The sequence below is a fragment of the Phycodurus eques genome, chromosome 7, assembly GCF_024500275.1.
Source record: "Phycodurus eques isolate BA_2022a chromosome 7, UOR_Pequ_1.1, whole genome shotgun sequence".
NCBI classification, from domain to species: Eukaryota; Metazoa; Chordata; class Actinopteri; order Syngnathiformes; family Syngnathidae; genus Phycodurus; species Phycodurus eques.
This window is the reverse complement of record NC_084531.1, coordinates 18,009,354-18,025,446: the sequence shown is the minus strand read 5'-3', so window position 1 is coordinate 18,025,446 and position 16,093 is coordinate 18,009,354. Positions and strand designations below refer to the sequence as shown.

General features: G+C 42.7%; 1 protein-coding gene across 3 annotated transcripts; it reads left to right on the top strand.

The window, feature by feature from the left end:
• The first annotated feature begins 382 nt into the window (after positions 1–382).
• zmp:0000000529 (WD repeat-containing protein 20) lies at positions 383–15,071 on the top strand. 3 transcript variants are annotated; one of them, XR_009768925.1, is made up of 5 exons: positions 383–1,574; positions 4,327–4,509; positions 6,073–7,458; positions 10,037–10,195; positions 13,146–15,071. XR_009768925.1 is itself a non-coding variant. In XM_061682054.1 (5 exons), exons 1-5 carry the CDS (start codon positions 1,161–1,163, stop codon positions 13,191–13,193), a joined length of 1,947 nt encoding a protein of 648 aa, XP_061538038.1. In that variant the 5' UTR covers positions 384–1,160; the 3' UTR covers positions 13,194–15,069. The 3 variants fall into 3 exon arrangements, 2 of the variants coding, with proteins under 2 accessions (XP_061538038.1, XP_061538037.1); XM_061682054.1 differs by lacking the exon at positions 10,037–10,195 and having other exon boundaries at positions 384–1,574; positions 6,073–7,062; positions 7,147–7,458; positions 13,146–15,069; XM_061682053.1 differs by lacking the exon at positions 10,037–10,195 and having other exon boundaries at positions 385–1,574; positions 13,146–15,068.
• Positions 15,072–16,093: the final 1,022 nt, after the last annotated feature.

Sequence of the window (16,093 nt, the reverse complement as noted above, 5' to 3'; positions counted from 1 at the left end):
ATGAGGTTTCTCAGCCAATATTATATAAAAGTGGATGGCTCTTATCTATGGGCTTTTCTGCCAGTCAATTTTGTGTGCATGGACAATGACCCGAACGCTCCCATAATGCAGGGGTCACCAACCTTTGTGAAACTGAGAGCTACTTCTTGTGTTTCAATTAATGCAAAGGGCAATACCAATTTGATACACACTTTTGAAATAACTAATTTGCTCAAATAACCTTTAATTATATGCTATGATTAATCAATCTTAAAAAGTTAAGAAACAGATAAATATCAATATGCAACACTTTATTACTTTACATCTCTGTGTTTACTTTAATGAAATTATCACTTCTATAACATTCACAATGCTCTATCACTGAGGAGCTACTTTTAGAACAGGAACACGGGTCCATGTGGTTCTCGAGGTGGCTATCAATGTTGGGGACTCCAGCTGTAGACCAAACACCTATTCAACCTGAGGTGTAGCGCTAAACCCATCTGCTGGGCGAATTAAACACTACATCGGAAAACAAAGCTTCAGCTTCAGTTTCAACTTTTGGTGTTTCAAATGAGGGTTAAGGGTTTGAAATGGTCATGGTTTTAAAGGACGGTTTCGAGGAAGGATTACCATCTAAAGTAGGTTTAGAGTCTGGGTTAGGTGTTCAAACAAGTGTTTTGGGTTCAAAGTAGGGTTTCAAGCAACTGATAGGTAGGTAGTTCGTGATCCCTTTCAATAACGTGAAGTGGGAGGATGAGGTCCAAAACGAGGCCCATGTGCCTCATGTTTACTCAACATTCCTGTCAGTGCGCAGCTTTACCACCAGACAGGGAGCAAGCGGGCCGGCACATTTCCGCTCACACCTCGTGGAGGGCGGCAGGGAGCAGTTCGAGAATGACGCCGTCGCCAGTTCACAGGGGCTCTCTGTCGTCGGGTTTAAGTCTTCAGCCAGCGGCTCTCCGGTGGCCGGTGCTGTAGTAAAATGCAGCGGGCCACACTGGCAGCGCTGGTCGGCCTAGCTGAGCGCGGCTGCTCGCCCCCGCCGCGCCCGTTTATGATCTAGTATTTTCTTTCTCTTTCGTTCTTTTTTGTTGTTGTTGGGATTGGGGGGTGAATTATTATCGCGGCGTTATTGTTTCCAGGTCAAGACTTTACTCAGCGGCGTGTGTGGACTGAAAATGGCCGGAGATGGCGGCGCTCTGAAGGATATCAATGAGATTAAATCGCAGTTCCGGACCAGAGAGGGCTTCTACAAGCTGCTCACCCTGTCTGATTCGCAGCAGCGGGGCGGGCTGCAAAGGGGTCCCTCCGCCGGGGCCACGCTGGGCCCGGCGACTGGAACCGGCCCGATACCCGGCGGAGGGGTCGGGCTCCTCCAGGGGCCCGGTGCCGCCGCCGCAGCCGCTGCCGCAGCCGCCGTTGTCGCCTCATCGTCGAATGCCGCAGCCAACTCCTCCCCGGCGGGCTTCCTTCCGCCGGTGCGGGTCTCCATGGTCAAGCTCCAACCCGAAGACCCGGGCGACGAGTCGGAGCGGGTGTGCTTCAACATCGGCAGGGAGCTTTATTTCTACACGTACACGAACATTAAAAAGGTGAGCCCCGGCTGGACGGCCCTCTCCTCCCGGGTCACCGGATCTTAGTGAACGGTCGGCGTTAGCCTTGCATGCTAACTAGGCTAGCACGTAGCTTACATTTCACGGCTTTTAGACGAGCTAATGTAGTTGTTAGCTGTTAAAAACACCACATTTAATTTAATTTGGTTGTGTATGGTGTCACTTGATGCTACAAGTCGAGTTAATACTCAAGAAGGCAACAAAAGTACTGTGTTTGGAGGCCCTCAGGGGATGGGTTGAAGATGGTCAGAGGTGGTCAAGGTGGTTGAGAAGATGCGCTTCTGAGTCATCTCACCAGGTTTAAGTGAGGCAATAGCCTAGAACGCCTTCAGTGTTTCAAATAATGGTTAGGGGGAAGGTTTCAAACAAGGTTTAGGTCTTCAGACTGGTTTCAAATGAGTGTATCCAAATATAGGTTATGGTTTCAAACAATAGTGACAGTTTCAAGCTAGGGTTAGGGTTTCAATGAAGAGTTGGGGTTTCAAGGTTAGGTTAGGGTTTCAAACCCAAGGTTAGGGCTACAAGCAAGGCTTAGTGTTTTAATGTGGTTTTCAAACCTGTGTTGAAAAGTTCCAAAGTAGGATTTTAAACAATGTTTAGGGTTTCAAATTAGAGTTTCGTGACAGGGTAAGGAGTGGCCCTCAAGTTAGAGTTGGGGTTTCAAGGTTAGGTTAGGGATTCAAATCCAAGGTTAGGGTTTCATATTAGTCTATATAATCCTCGGTCTTGATTACAACAAGGGGAAGGGTTTCAAGCCAGTCTTATGGCTTCAAAGTAGGGTTTCGAGACAGGGTTGGGACTTCCAAGATAAGATTTCAAACTAGGGTTAGGGATTCAAAGTTGTGTTTCAAACCCAGAGTTGGGGTTTCAAATTATGATATCCAATCCTGGGTTATGGTTCAAGGGTTAGGCTTCAAGGTAGGGTTTTTGTTTCAAAGTAGGGTTTCAAACCAGCCTTGGCATTTGAAAGTAGGGTTCTGTAAACAATATGTGTAAACAATGTCTAAGGTGTCAAATTAGGGTTTCAAGACAGGGTTAGGGACTTTAAGTGAAAAATGATAAGGTTTCAATTTTGGGTTTTAAGACAGAGGTAGGGTTTTAAACCTGGGTTAGGGTTTCATATTAGATTATCCAATCATTAAATCTCGTGTTCGGACTAGGGTTGGGCATTGTTTGAATTTGAGTGATTCCATTCCCGGTTCCTCATTTTGATTCCAGTTCCAAAGGATTCCCGATTCCAGTTATTTTAGGCGCCTGGGTCAAAAATATTTGCGCGGTTTAAACAAGGGGTGTACAAATTTTGAACATCCATTTTCTTAGCAGCCCGCAGCATAGACTAAAATGAACATTTGACTCAGAGTTCTTTATAACCAGTATCAATATTAAACCTACGAACTAAAAGGCAATCTGTGTGTGACTAACCCAATTGACTTAATATTAATTAATTAATGTTTAGGCTAAAAGTTAAATATAGCATTGTTAAAATAATTATTTGCAACTGTTTTAATATTTCAAATAGTTTATGTGGAAGTTTTAACTTGACTTCCTGTTTCAAGCATGAAGCCTTTTATTGTGAAGGATATGCACTGGAACTCATCATTTTGGCATGAAAGGTAACTTCACGACACACCAGTAAAAACGAAAGTAAAACGAGACGGCATGAAAAAGGGTAATGACTGGAACCAAATGCTCTGTAAAACGATTCCTTTACCTACCCACCGATGAGGCATAAGGTTAGTGTTTGTGATACTGTCAGACAACGTTTATGTGAATTGTGTCCCAATTCATTGTGATGTAAAGTTGCTACTTTGACCTTTGGTGAAGTTTTACTCACTGTTAAGCTTGTAATGTGACTGTTTCTACCTTTTCACCTGTAGTTACTATATGTAATTTATATTTTATTTTTACCTGTCATCAGGTCTTACGTTGGATGGAAGACTAAAAGAAATGCTAAAACCATCAGTGCAAGAGTGCAACCCACCATTTAACTTGTTAGCTGCCTCAATGTTGGCATAGACATCCAGTATTTTATTGTTTCACACTCACCCAATTGACTTCACTGTAGTTCCGTGCGCTGTAGGCTGAGGCTTGGAGCGGGAGGGAGCACGTCAGACTTCTACACATGGCGAAAGCCTCCTTTGCACAGTATAATCTTATTCCAGGTGTTGCACTGAGGCAACTGGTCATTTATTTTAACAAAGTTAAGAAACACTTTTGTTCACTGCCACCTTCGGGCAAAAGCATGTCTTTGGGCACGTTCTTCTTCCTTTATTGTTGCCCCTTTCGTCTTCGGGGTCGGCAGACTCTAGGCATCGAAACTGTGAGCCGAAATATTTTAATTCAAACGATTCCGGCAGAACCGGAATGTTAGTCCCGGTTCCAAACGGTTCTCGATTCTCGATGCCTGACAATTTAAGGTTTCAAACAACGGTTAGGGCTTCAAATCCAAGGTTAGTTTCAAATATTGGTGTTAGGTTATCCAATGCTGGGTAATGGTTTCAGACGAATAAGGGTTTTAAGCCAGGCTTAAGTTTCAAAGTAGGGTTTCAATCAATGTTTAGGGTTCAAAACCGCGTTAGGACTTCCAAGTCAAGGTTTCAAAGTCGGGATTTAAGGCCAGAGTTATGGTTTGAATTTAGGGTTCCACTCCTGAGTTATGGTTTCAAGACACAATACATTTATTTACTGTCATCGCGTGTTTTCTCAAACTACTTCTGTGTGTGTGCGCCAGGCGGTGGACCTGAGCAAGCCAATCGACAAGAGGATTTACAAGGGCACGCAGCCTACGTGTCACGACTTCAACCAGTACTCGGCGTCAGCCGATAGTGTGGCGCTCATTGTGGGCTTCTCGGCTGGACAGGTGCAGTACCTGGACCCCATCAAGAAGGAGACCAGCAAGCTCTTCAATGAGGAGGTACGGAAGACGGTTGAAGACAAGGTTTCAAAGTAGGGTTTCAAACTTGGTTTATGGTTTCAAGCCCGGATTAATGTTTCAAGCCAAGGGTTAGTGTTTCAAATGTGGGTTAGGGTCTCAAATTAGGGTTTCAAGAGTTAACCCAAGAGTTAAGGCCTCTTTATACTCCTACGGTCGCGCGGCCGACAACGCCCGCATTGCATCACGTGACCGATGAATTGCCCCGCGCAGCACCTCTGCGTAGCTTGCCGCGCACACGACAGTATAGTTGCTGCACGTCGAATGCTGCGGAGATCATCTCTCGTGATTGGTCCGTTTTAGTCACATGCTGTGATGACGTACCAGCGTGCCCATTGGTTCTACATACCATCTACGTCGATTTTGCAGCATAATTAAACGCATCATCTAGTCATCTAGGGGCATTTGTTCTGTCGCGGTCTCCATTGTTGTTGCTTTGTTCCTTGTTACTGAAAGGAAAGGAAAAACGGCTACCGGAAATGGAAAAAAAAATATGCAGAGGAAACCCCATCCTGTGATGTCCTATCCAATACCAGATGTAGCGACACCCCCAACTTGGAGGAGAACTGCAGCACACTTTCAAAACAGCGCGTGGGTTGTGCTCGAGTATAAAGGCAAACTACGCGTGGAACAGCCGCAGTGACGTCAGCACGGTCGCCGTCCGCGCGAGTGTAAAGAAGCCTTTAGGGTTTCCACCTGAGGCTAGGTTTTCAAACAAGGATTAGGGGTTCAAATTAGCATTTCAAACCAGGGTTTCACAGTATGGTTTCAAGATTGCTGTAGTGTTTCAATTGAGAGTTTCAAGCCACTTAGTGTTTTAAAGTGTCAATGTGACAAGTGGCCACCATATTTGTGTAATTTTCTAGGAACATGGAATTAGCACTTCAAACACCTCCTCCATAACAAATCAATTAAGAGAAAAAACAATTGATTGCTGAAGTCCCTTACTTATGTCACTGCTCACATTGCTCTTTTCATAAGTGACGTTCCATTTGCACTAGTTAAGTTGAGTTTTAAGCCCAAATGACGGCGTTTGAATTTTGACCTCAGCCTCTGGGAATTTCCGCCTTTATGACCAATTGTTGGATATTTTTAACTGAAACTTGTCAGCCAATCGGAGAATGGGTTCCTCGAGTAGCAGATGAAATGAGACTGTTGAGGAGATATGTAGAGAAATAATGTTTTACTGTTTTACTCTTAATTTGAAGGTTTTTTTTATTTTATTGTATTTTTTTTTTTTTTTAACCAGATTTTGTACAGGAAATATCACCCAAAAACGTTCCCCAAAAAGGCAATTTGTGTCCGACACAAAAACTTAATTTCTCTGGAACCCATCATCCAATTTTCTAAATTCTTACTGCGTTTTACTCTAATTGAAGTGGCTGTTCCAACCAGACTCCGCATTTTGACAGACTGTAGTTTTTGGGAAATCTTGTCATGTTGCTGTTTAGTGTTTCAAATGAGGATTAAGCTTTTAAATTAGTGTTTCGACTTGCATGTTTCTAACAAGCATCCATTTTATCTTCAATTTTCTATCTATCTCAGCGTCTGATCGACAAATCCAAGGTGACATGTCTGAAATGGCTCCCCAAGTCTGAGAACCTGTTCCTGGCCTCTCACGCCAGCGGCCACTTGTACCTCTACAACGTGGAACACTCGTGCGGCACCGCTGCGCCTCAATACTCACTTCTGCGCCAGGGCGAGGGCTTCGCCGTGTACGCCTGCAAGACCAAGACACCCCGAAACCCCCTTCTACGGTGGGCCGTGGGCGAGGGCGGCCTCAACGAGTTCTCCTTCTCACCCGACGGGGTCCACGTGGCCTGCGTGGGTCAGGACGGCTGCCTCCGGATCTTCCACTTTGATTCGATGGAGCTCCAGGGTGTGATGCGGAGTTACTTTGGAGGCCTGCTGTGTGTTTCCTGGAGCCCAGATGGGAAGTACCTGGCCACAGGCGGCGAGGACGACCTGGTTACCGTGTGGTCCTTCGCCGAGAGCCGGGTGGTGGCCCGCGGGCACGGACACAAGTCCTGGGTCAACGTGGTGGCGTTCGACCCCTTCACCACCTCCCTGGAGGATGAGGAGCCCATGGAGCTCAGTGGAAGTGAGGAGGACCTCCACCAGGGTGGGGCGCCCAACAATACCGCCTCGCACTTCGGGCGGGTGCGCACCAGCAGCACCCTGTCACGGCTCTCCCGGCACAGCTCCAAGGGTGGCAGCTCGGCGGCCGTCACCTACCGATTCGGATCCGTGGGGCAGGACACCCAATTCTGTTTATGGGACCTCACAGACGACGTGCTGTACCCTCGGCTGCCGCTTTCCCGCGCCTTTACCAACACGTTTGGACCCACGCTGCCCAACTCCGGGGTTGGCGGCGTGGAGGGCCACCACCATCCGCCCGTTGTGGGTACTTCCAACCCACCCACGCTGCCTCTCCCGCTCCCTCGCTCCCTATCCCGGTCTAACTCTCTTCCCCACCCAGCAGTCGCAAACACCTCCAAGAGCCAGGGTGCCACAGAGGGTGGCACTGGTGGAACAGTAAGTGGAACTGGTACCGTGGGTGGTGGCCCAGGTAGTACCGCTCCGTTCAGCATCGGCCGCTTTGCTACACTTTCCCTCCAGGAGCGCAAGTTGGACAAGTCGGTGGTAGGCGGTGGTGTGGAGAAAGAACACAAGCGCTACCACAGCCTGGGTAACATCAGCAAGAGTAATGATAAGATCAACGTGGCTCCGCGAGGCAGTGGGCGCCTGGATGCCGCCAAGGTTCTGGGCACCACACTGTGCCCACGCATGCACGAGGTGCCACTACTGGAGCCGCTGGTGTGCAAAAAGATCGCCCACGAGAGACTCACCGTGCTTGTCTTCATGGACGACTGCATCATCACAGCGTGCCAAGAGGGGCTCATCTGCACATGGGCCAGGCCTGGCAAGGCGGTACGTACTGGCATGGTCACTGGACTGCAGTGTATTGGAGCTTATCCACATTTTTTCCACCGCAATCGGCAGGCTGGTTGCTAAAGTTACCAGGTCTTTATTTTTATCCCAATTGGAAGGTGAAAGCCTGACCAGCATCAAATCCCGTCAATTTGATTTGATGGCGTTTTGTTAAAAGAGCACATTTCATAACACTTGATAACAAGGGTGTCCATACTTTTTCTTCCAAGGGCCACATAGAGAAAAATTGAAAGATGCCAGGACCACTTTGACATTCTTCACATGTATTTTATTCAACACGATATGCAAAGCAATTGTATAGTCTTATATGTGAGCCTCCAGCATGAAACCGATCGGAAGTCGCACGACCATGTTTTGAGCTAGAGTCATAAAGCATTGACTACGTGAAGAAATTTTTTTTTTTTTAAATTCAGATGTGATTCAAATACCAGAAAAATAAGTAAAGATCATCTACCAGTTGGAATTGATGTGAATTCTATTGGGAGGGCACAGCAAAATCACCATGAGAAGAAGTCAGACAATGGTGAGAAATCAACGACACTGATCGGCTGCTGCCGTGTGCAAAAAATGGAAAACCACATCATGTCTGGTATCAACAGAAAGCTTGGGGTTCTCTGCAGCCACGGATTTAATTCAAATGTACTGTACGTCATTACAAGTATGAACCAACAAGGCCGCAATACAGTCCCTTGTTGCTAGGCTAACACTGAAGCGGCGCTTCCTGTCTTTAAACGGACATACCTTCACCAAACTTTACTCGATTACCACAATATATACATCATTGAAAATAATTTTTAATGTCTTTTCAGAAACTGTATATAGTGCAAAACACGGCCGTGCGACTGCCGATCGGTTTCACGCTGGAGGGTCACATATTATATGTATTAAGGAAAAAAAGCCTGTCGATGAAGCCAAATGTCAAGGATTTTTCACGATGTTTGGGTGGCCTAGGCCCTGTATACCACTAGAATTGATCTTCCTCTGTGCTCAACTGCAGCTGAATCCAATCTCCACATTCAGAATCAAAACGAGTAGTCTGTACAAAGCTGACCTCGACATGGAGCAGTAATATAATAATAATTATTATATATAATAGTAATACACCGATATGTTTTTTTTTTTAATCAGGGCTGATACCGATACCGAATATTAGTAGTCAAGGAGGCCGATAACCGGAGGTGATACTTGTTTTGCGGTGAAAAGGAAAATATTAGCGTCAAAATTTGACAATAAAAACTTCCAACACTTAATTTAAATGTCTTTAAGAGCTGCCAAATGTTACGGAACGTCAGTATTTTGTTACGGAAATCACTGAACGTTGACTCGTTACGGCCATCATACTGATTGTTCCGGATATTGGGGGGGGAATCTAGCGTTCACATTGAACAGTTTTTTGGTGCATGCTATTTTATTACGCCCCTTGGCTGCCAAGCCACGAGGCGAAAGTTATTTTTGCGACGCATTATAAGTCACTGATCATCGCCTCCATGGTAGGGAATAAGCTACACTTCTTACCATGCTTCTAACAAAAGTGTCACAAAGGGAGGACAAGGAGTGGATAGGCGAAAACAATCTCAAAGCCATGCTAATTGATAAGCTCTCGTTTCATGCAGTCGCAAAACATCGAAGGAAATTATTTGGTGATTCAGTACACTTGTTACATAGGTCTGGTGGGAACAGCGTTTTCGCGGAGGGTAAACAACTTTGAACAACAAAATAACAGGCCAATGAATACGTGTTCAGAGATGTATATAGAAAAATAATACAGCCGAACAACGAGCAGGTTTTTTCTTTGTGGTAGGATTATGGTAGGGCATCGTTTGAATTGGAGCGATTCTGGTCCCAATTCAGGTTCCTCATTTGGATTCCGGTTCCAAACGATTCTCGATTCCGATTCTTTTAGGGGACAGGGTCAAAAAAGTTTGCAAGGTTTAAATAAGGGGTGTACAAATTATGACCATCCATTTCTTAGCAGACCACAGCATAGACTAAAATGAACATTTGACTCAGGGTTCTTTATAACCAGTATCAGTATCAAATCTATGAACTAAAAGACAATGTGTTGTGTAACCAACCCAATTGACTTCCATCCAACCATACGTTTTCTGAGCCGCTTCTCCTCACTCGGGTCGCGGCTATCATTGGGCAGGAGGCGCGGTACGCCCTGATCTAACCCAATCGCAGGGCACATACAAACAAACAACCATTCGCACTCACATTCACACTGACGGGCAATTTAGAGTCGTCAATTAACCTAGCATGCATGTTTTTGGGATGTGGGAGGAAACCCATGCAGGCACGAGGAGAACATGCAAACTCCACACAGGCGGGGCCGGGGATTGAACCCCGGTCCTCAGAACTGTGAGGCAGACGCTCTAACCAGTTATCACCGTGGCGCCCCAATTGACTTGATAGTCAATAATTAATAATTCAGCCAAAAGTTAAATATAGCATTGTTTAAACAGCTATTTGTGACAGTTTTATTACATCAAATGGTTTATATGTGCAAGTTTTAACTTGACTTCCTGTTTTAAGCATGTAGCCTTTTATTTTGAAGGACATGCAGTGGAACTAGGCATTTTGGCACAAAATGGAAACTTCACACGACATCAGTGAAAAGGAAAGTAAAATGAGACTGCATGAAAAAGAGTAATGAAGGGAACCAAATGCTCTGTAAAACGTTGATTCCTTTACCTACCCACCGATGAGGCATAAGGTTAGTGTTTGTGATACTGTGAGATGTTTATGTGAATGTTGTCCTAATTCATTGTGATGTAAAGTTGCTAGTTTGACCTTTGGTGAAGTTTTAGCTCAATGTTAAGCTTGTAATGCCACTGTTTCTACTTTCTTTACAGTATGGTAAAATAATTTATATTTAATTTTTGTCTGTCATCAGCTCTTACGTTGTTTTGAAGACTAAAACAAACACTAAAAACCATCAGTGTAAGAGTGCAATCAACCTTTTAACTTGTTAGTAGGGTTGGGGATCGTTTGATTTTGAGCGGTTCCGGTCCCGATTCCGGGTCCTTATTTCGATTACGGTTACCAAACGATTCTCGCTTCTGATTCTTTTAGGCGCCTGGTTCAAAAAAGTTCGTATGGTTCTAATAAAGGGTGTCCAAATTATGAATATCCATTTTCTTTGCAGCCTGCAGCATAGCACGTCAAACTTCTACACATTGTGAAAGCCTCCTTTGCACAGTATAATCTTATTCCAAGTGTTACGCTGAGGCGACTGCTCATTGGGCACAAGCACGTCTTCGTGCGCGTTCTTCGTTGGTTTTCGCCACTTCCTTCTTCGGTGTCGGCGGACTTGAGGCACCAAATTTTTTTTAATTTGATAGATTCCTGGAGAACCAGAATGTTAGTCCCGGTTCCAATCGATTCTCGATGCCCAACCGCAGGTAGGATCCACTTTTCCACCAGTGTCTTGGATTTTTTTGGAGGTTCTGTGACATGTTGCTTCAATTGCTTTCTCCTTTCTCTATATATGGGCCTTCCTGTTCGTCGGTAAAATACGTCATTTCTGCTACATCATTTTAGTGAGCCACCAAGTGACCCAGTGTGGGAATGTATTGATATAAAAATATAGCAAGATGTGTCAGATGCTGATAGGTTTTATCACTCTTGAGTAAACCTTTTTTTTTTTTTTTTTTTTTTTTTTTACAAAAAATAATTGTGGATTATATGTTTAACTTACTTTTGAAACATATACTTGCTCCCTGGACTGATTGTGCATGCATTGCACGGCTTTTACTTGGTGCTGATTGGCTGTATCCTGTGCAGGGACTGTGCCAGGGTAACCAATCAGGTGGGACAGTGCTGGAGAGAGAAGTCACAGAGAGAGCAGCTCACTGTGGCTGCATCAGAGCCAAAATACACCTGTATTAAATTATCGGTGGTCGTATTAAAAAAAGGCCGATGTACGGCAAAATGCCAAATATCGGCCCGGCTGATAATTGGTCTATCACTAAACAATAATGATTCATGCTGTTTGCTGCTCTGACTAAATTATCTTTTACCAGGGGATCATAAATAGAAATTATGTTACTTATTTAGTGATGAGTGATTGGTGGAAAACATTGACGTGAGATATGAGAATGAATTTCTACTTCTCTTCTCCTGCCATGCCAAAGTGTGTAGAAATTAAGTAGTAGAATGCGGATGAATGACCAAACTGTCAATTGTGATTTATTTTCTATGCCGCAGGCTGCAAAAAATGGTCAGCATCCGCAAATGGCCCCGAAACCATTTGGACACCTAATGACATAAGATACACAAGGAAGCCAACAGAAAAGCTTGGTCAAAACATTCATACTTTACATTAAATAGTGAACAATTTGATTAAGTTGTATTTTTAAGTGGTACTAAGTCCTAATCTTGTAAAAACAAAGTCATATTTTCTGTTTTGACAAAATGGTGTATTTTCTTTTTTAAAAATTGAGATTTTTCAAGCAAATTCCGTTTTTGGACAAAAGGAAGTTTTTCAAGACGTTTCACCCCGTCTTCGCCCCCCCAAAAATCTGTAATTTTCCTTTTCTCTTTTTGTTGTGAATGTCTCTTTTTAGCGAATAGCAAATTCTCATGAATAATTGACACAAATAAGTGATTAGAATTGCTTACACACATGGACAAAATTGTTGGTACCCCTATGTTGATGGAAAAAAAAAAAGGGAAAGGCTATAGGAACAATTTTCAAGCAGCTTTATGTTCATGTGACGACAGTTACACATATTCAGAAATTTAAGATCCACGGAACTGTAGCCAACGTCCCTAGATGTGGCCGCAGGATGAAAATGTATGATAAATTGAAGAAACGAATGGTAACAAAAGACAGAAAAACCACCACAGAAATTAAAACGTGAACTCCATAGTCAAGGTACTGTGTGGGATCTAACCATCTGTTGTCGTTTAAGATGAAAGTATTGTTTTTTTCTGAGTCATTTTATTGCTGGAAAAAGTATTTTTTTTCCCAAGGAAATGTACATAATTCTTCTAGGTCTTTTTATGTCACACTTCTATTTCTTAAACATTTTTAGAACGTGTATTATTGTATTTATTTTTTTTACAATAGTCATATTCCAAAATATTGGGGGTTTTTGTTTCCCGAAAAAAATTCCAAGACAAAAGTAGTTTTTTTGTTGTTATTTTTTGTACAAAAGAAATTTTTTAGGAAAATAAGTTGTAATTTTTAAAGACCATAATCCTTTTTTTAGAAAAACTTTTTCAGATGAGAAATGTATTTCTTTTACAATAAATTCCATCAAATAAATAAAATTGTTCATGACTTCATACTTGACTGGTTGGCATATTAATTGATAAAATGCTTGTTAGGAATTAGGTCTTTTTAGCAAAAATCTGTTGAGGCAAAAGGGAGAGCACCACTCTTGACAGAAGAGGTGCTGTTGAGCAGATGAACGTGACATTAGCCCTTGCCATTTTCATTTGAAGTGGGCATTTTAGGGTCATGTTGGCCATTTCCAGGCATCATCCTACAGATTGCTACAAAATTTGAGGCACATACAGTATACGACTACAAATTGCTAAACATTTGAATTTTCAGTCATTTCATGGGCGGAGCGTGGCAACAACTTTTAATGAACGCTAAAGTACGATCTGTCACTTCTCGCCATCGAACTTATATGTTTTTGTGTCTTTTATTGCAGAACTTGACAGCACAGAATGGAAACTCTCCAAGTGGCACGGTGGTATAGCTAGACCTTCATCCCTCCTCATACCATCCCAAAATGGAGGGCAACCATCAAGACCAGGCCACCTCACCGCTGCAGTATTACGGTCCACTCATCTCGCAGAAGCTACGGCCAGCTGTATTTAATGTATTTTATCGTGAGACTGTGTAGTAATTTATACTGTAAATAGTCGAAGTACTCTAACTGTGAGGAGGCTGTACAGGAAGCAAGTGAACACATTGTAAATGGGAACACTGAATGTCTTTTAGGGAGTTATGTCATGATGTCACCGTCTCTTAAGTTCACGCCGGATGTGCTTGAGACGCTTCGACGGGCTCTGAAAGAGGCGTTGTCACACTCCGGTCCAAGTAACATGACCACTCGCACAAAACATACACACAGTCGCTGGCGGTGTAGCATCACGTGTATGTCACACTCATTTGTGTTGCACAAAGGAGCATTAGACACTCATTGGAAAGAGAAAAACGATGATACTATTACTCTATGAGAATGAAGACAAGAAAAAAAAACTCAATGGTTTTAAAAGAATCTTTATTTCAAGAAAAAGAAAAAGTTGCTATCTTTTTGGAGAAAGGACATTTAAAAAAAACATTTTTTTTCCCCTAAGAGTAAAAGATGCAAATCTTAGTGAAAAGGCTTGCTTTTTTTTTATTTTGTATTTTTTTTAATATAAATAAATTGTAATTACCCCCCACCCCTGTGAATAAGTCAGTTTTTTGAGAGAAAGGTAAATTTAATTCTTAGAGGAAAAACTGTCATATAAGAAGTTGCTCTTTTATAATTAAAACATGTTTTTGTTTTCCAGGAAAACCGACGGTTTGAAAAAAGTTATATTTTAGTAAGTGAAAAGTTAGTTTTTTGGGGGGCGGGGAGGGGGGTGTAATTTTAAGAGGGGGAAAATACACAAACCTGAGATGTCCCGAGGGATTATTTTTTTATTCTCAAAAGGTAAAGGCAAGCGCTAATTCTGTAATCGTCAATGTGTGGTTCTTCTCGAAAATATACTGCATTTTTCAAGAAAAGTCAAAATGTTCAAGAAAATATTTCTTTGCAATTGCTTGATGAATTCTTTGTGGGTGTTTTTTTCCCCAAGAAAAGGCATAGTTTTTCAAGTCTCAGTTCAAAGTTGCAGTTTTAGGATTAGTGGAATTCTTTGTCAAAATGGTCTAGATTATTCAAGGAAAGTCACTTTTTGGGAAAAATGAAATTCTTTGACAAGAAGTCCACTTTTTTGGGCAGAAAATGGATAATGTCTTACACTTCACCATCCCTCACGAAATCCTTCTTTTTTCTTGTAATATCAGATCTTAATTTTAATAGTATTTTGTTTGTTCCTTTCCAATGTGGCTCTGATACTCCTTGGTAGTGTTGCACCTGACTTTCCTCTTGCAATAATTTGCACACACAAAAACAATTCATGGCCCCTCTAACTCGCCACTCAGTGGACTTCACTGAAAACACACATGAACAGATAAAACATTTGAATGAAAGTCTCCTGTGATTTATGCTTTGCAGCGACAATAAAAATGAGCCAAGTATGTTTGTGTGTCTCTCGCCACGATGACATCATTCGTGTCTTTTTCTCTCGTTCGAGACCAGGAAGCTGTTGTAATGGCCTTCCTTGGTTTCCTTTTGGATACTAAACACGATACTGTGAACGTAGAGCACACGTGATGAGGACGAGAATGATTATTTTTGTAAAAGTCATGACATGCAATGCGACTTCTAAATTGTGTAAACTACCTAACAAGCTGTTTAAAGCGGTGATTCTCAAGTGGTGGGTCAGGACCAAAAGTGGGTCGCAGACAGCTAATAAAAAAATGACATCATGTATTCCGATAGAGAGTTCTTCTTACTAAGTTCCCACACAAAACGTAGTAGGAAAGTGACAAACGTTACTCGTTCTCTATCCACTAGTTTACACTGCAAACAAATACAGTGCAGCTCAGCACTGTATTTGGCGGACGTCATGGCAAGCAATATGTCTTCGGCGGTAGAGCAAACTCATTTGAAGTGGGATTTAAATATGTACTTTACATATGTTTTCAGAGGCTATTTTTGAACACAAACTTTAACTTATATGAAAGTGGGCCGTGACATAATTCGCAAGTAAGATGCGGAGGAAATGGGAAAATAGAGATCAAGGGTGGCAACAGTGGACAACTGTTGGTTTAAAGTACCTTTGTACATATGAGGCCAACGTTGCAAATAAGCACCTAACCCTACTCCTCATAGTCATCTGGCCACTCTGCAGTTGATTAGATAAAACTCATATGTAAACACCACGATGTGACAGTGGTTTTAGGGACACTTGTTGAACAAGTCTTAACACCCATGGAACAGAGAGTATGTTCTGTGATCCCTCTGCTTGACGGAAGGCCTCATACCCAACAGAACCTGCTCACTGATGAGGGAACAGGGCAATACGTCCTCTGGGTAAGCTATGAGATGAGCCATAAACGGGACTTGCTTGTGTAACATTAAAGCTTACAATCGCCATTTGGTGGGTCAAATCAAGACTCATTCGTACCTTTGCAGTTCGGTTGATTCAAAGATAAGAGGGCCATCTGGTGGACAAAAAGTTACACCAAGTATAGGTAGGAGGAAGTAGCTGTACAATTCAAACCTTAGTGAAACAATCAGGCTTAGGGACGGTAAAGAGTAGGCCCACAGATGCGAGATTTTACAAACTGGTGTTTTGAGATTTTCGGTGAATCTGTAGTGAATTTTCGGTGAATCATAGTGAATCTGACCATGAAAACAGCTGTTATGACACAAAGGCTTGTTCAACAAACCTGATTTTTCTCATTTTAGGGGAGAAAAATGTTGGAAATGTAAAAAAAACCATGAAAATGCATTAAAGTTTTTCAAATTTCATGATGTGGATAAAAATGACTAATTAC

What these genes read in the sequence shown, in the direction of transcription:
- zmp:0000000529 (XM_061682053.1), top strand. Translation starts at nt 1,161, where the DNA reads ATGGCCGGAGATGGCGGCGCTCTGAAGGATATCAATGAGATTAAATCG. An exon ending in GCAAGCTCTTCAATGAGGAG is followed by an intron (nt 4,510 to 6,072) that starts GTACGGAAGACG and finishes TATCTATCTCAG; the next exon opens with CGTCTGATCGACAAATCCAA. An exon ending in GGGCCAGGCCTGGCAAGGCG is followed by an intron (nt 7,459 to 13,145) that starts GTACGTACTGGC and finishes CTTTTATTGCAG; the next exon opens with AACTTGACAGCACAGAATGG.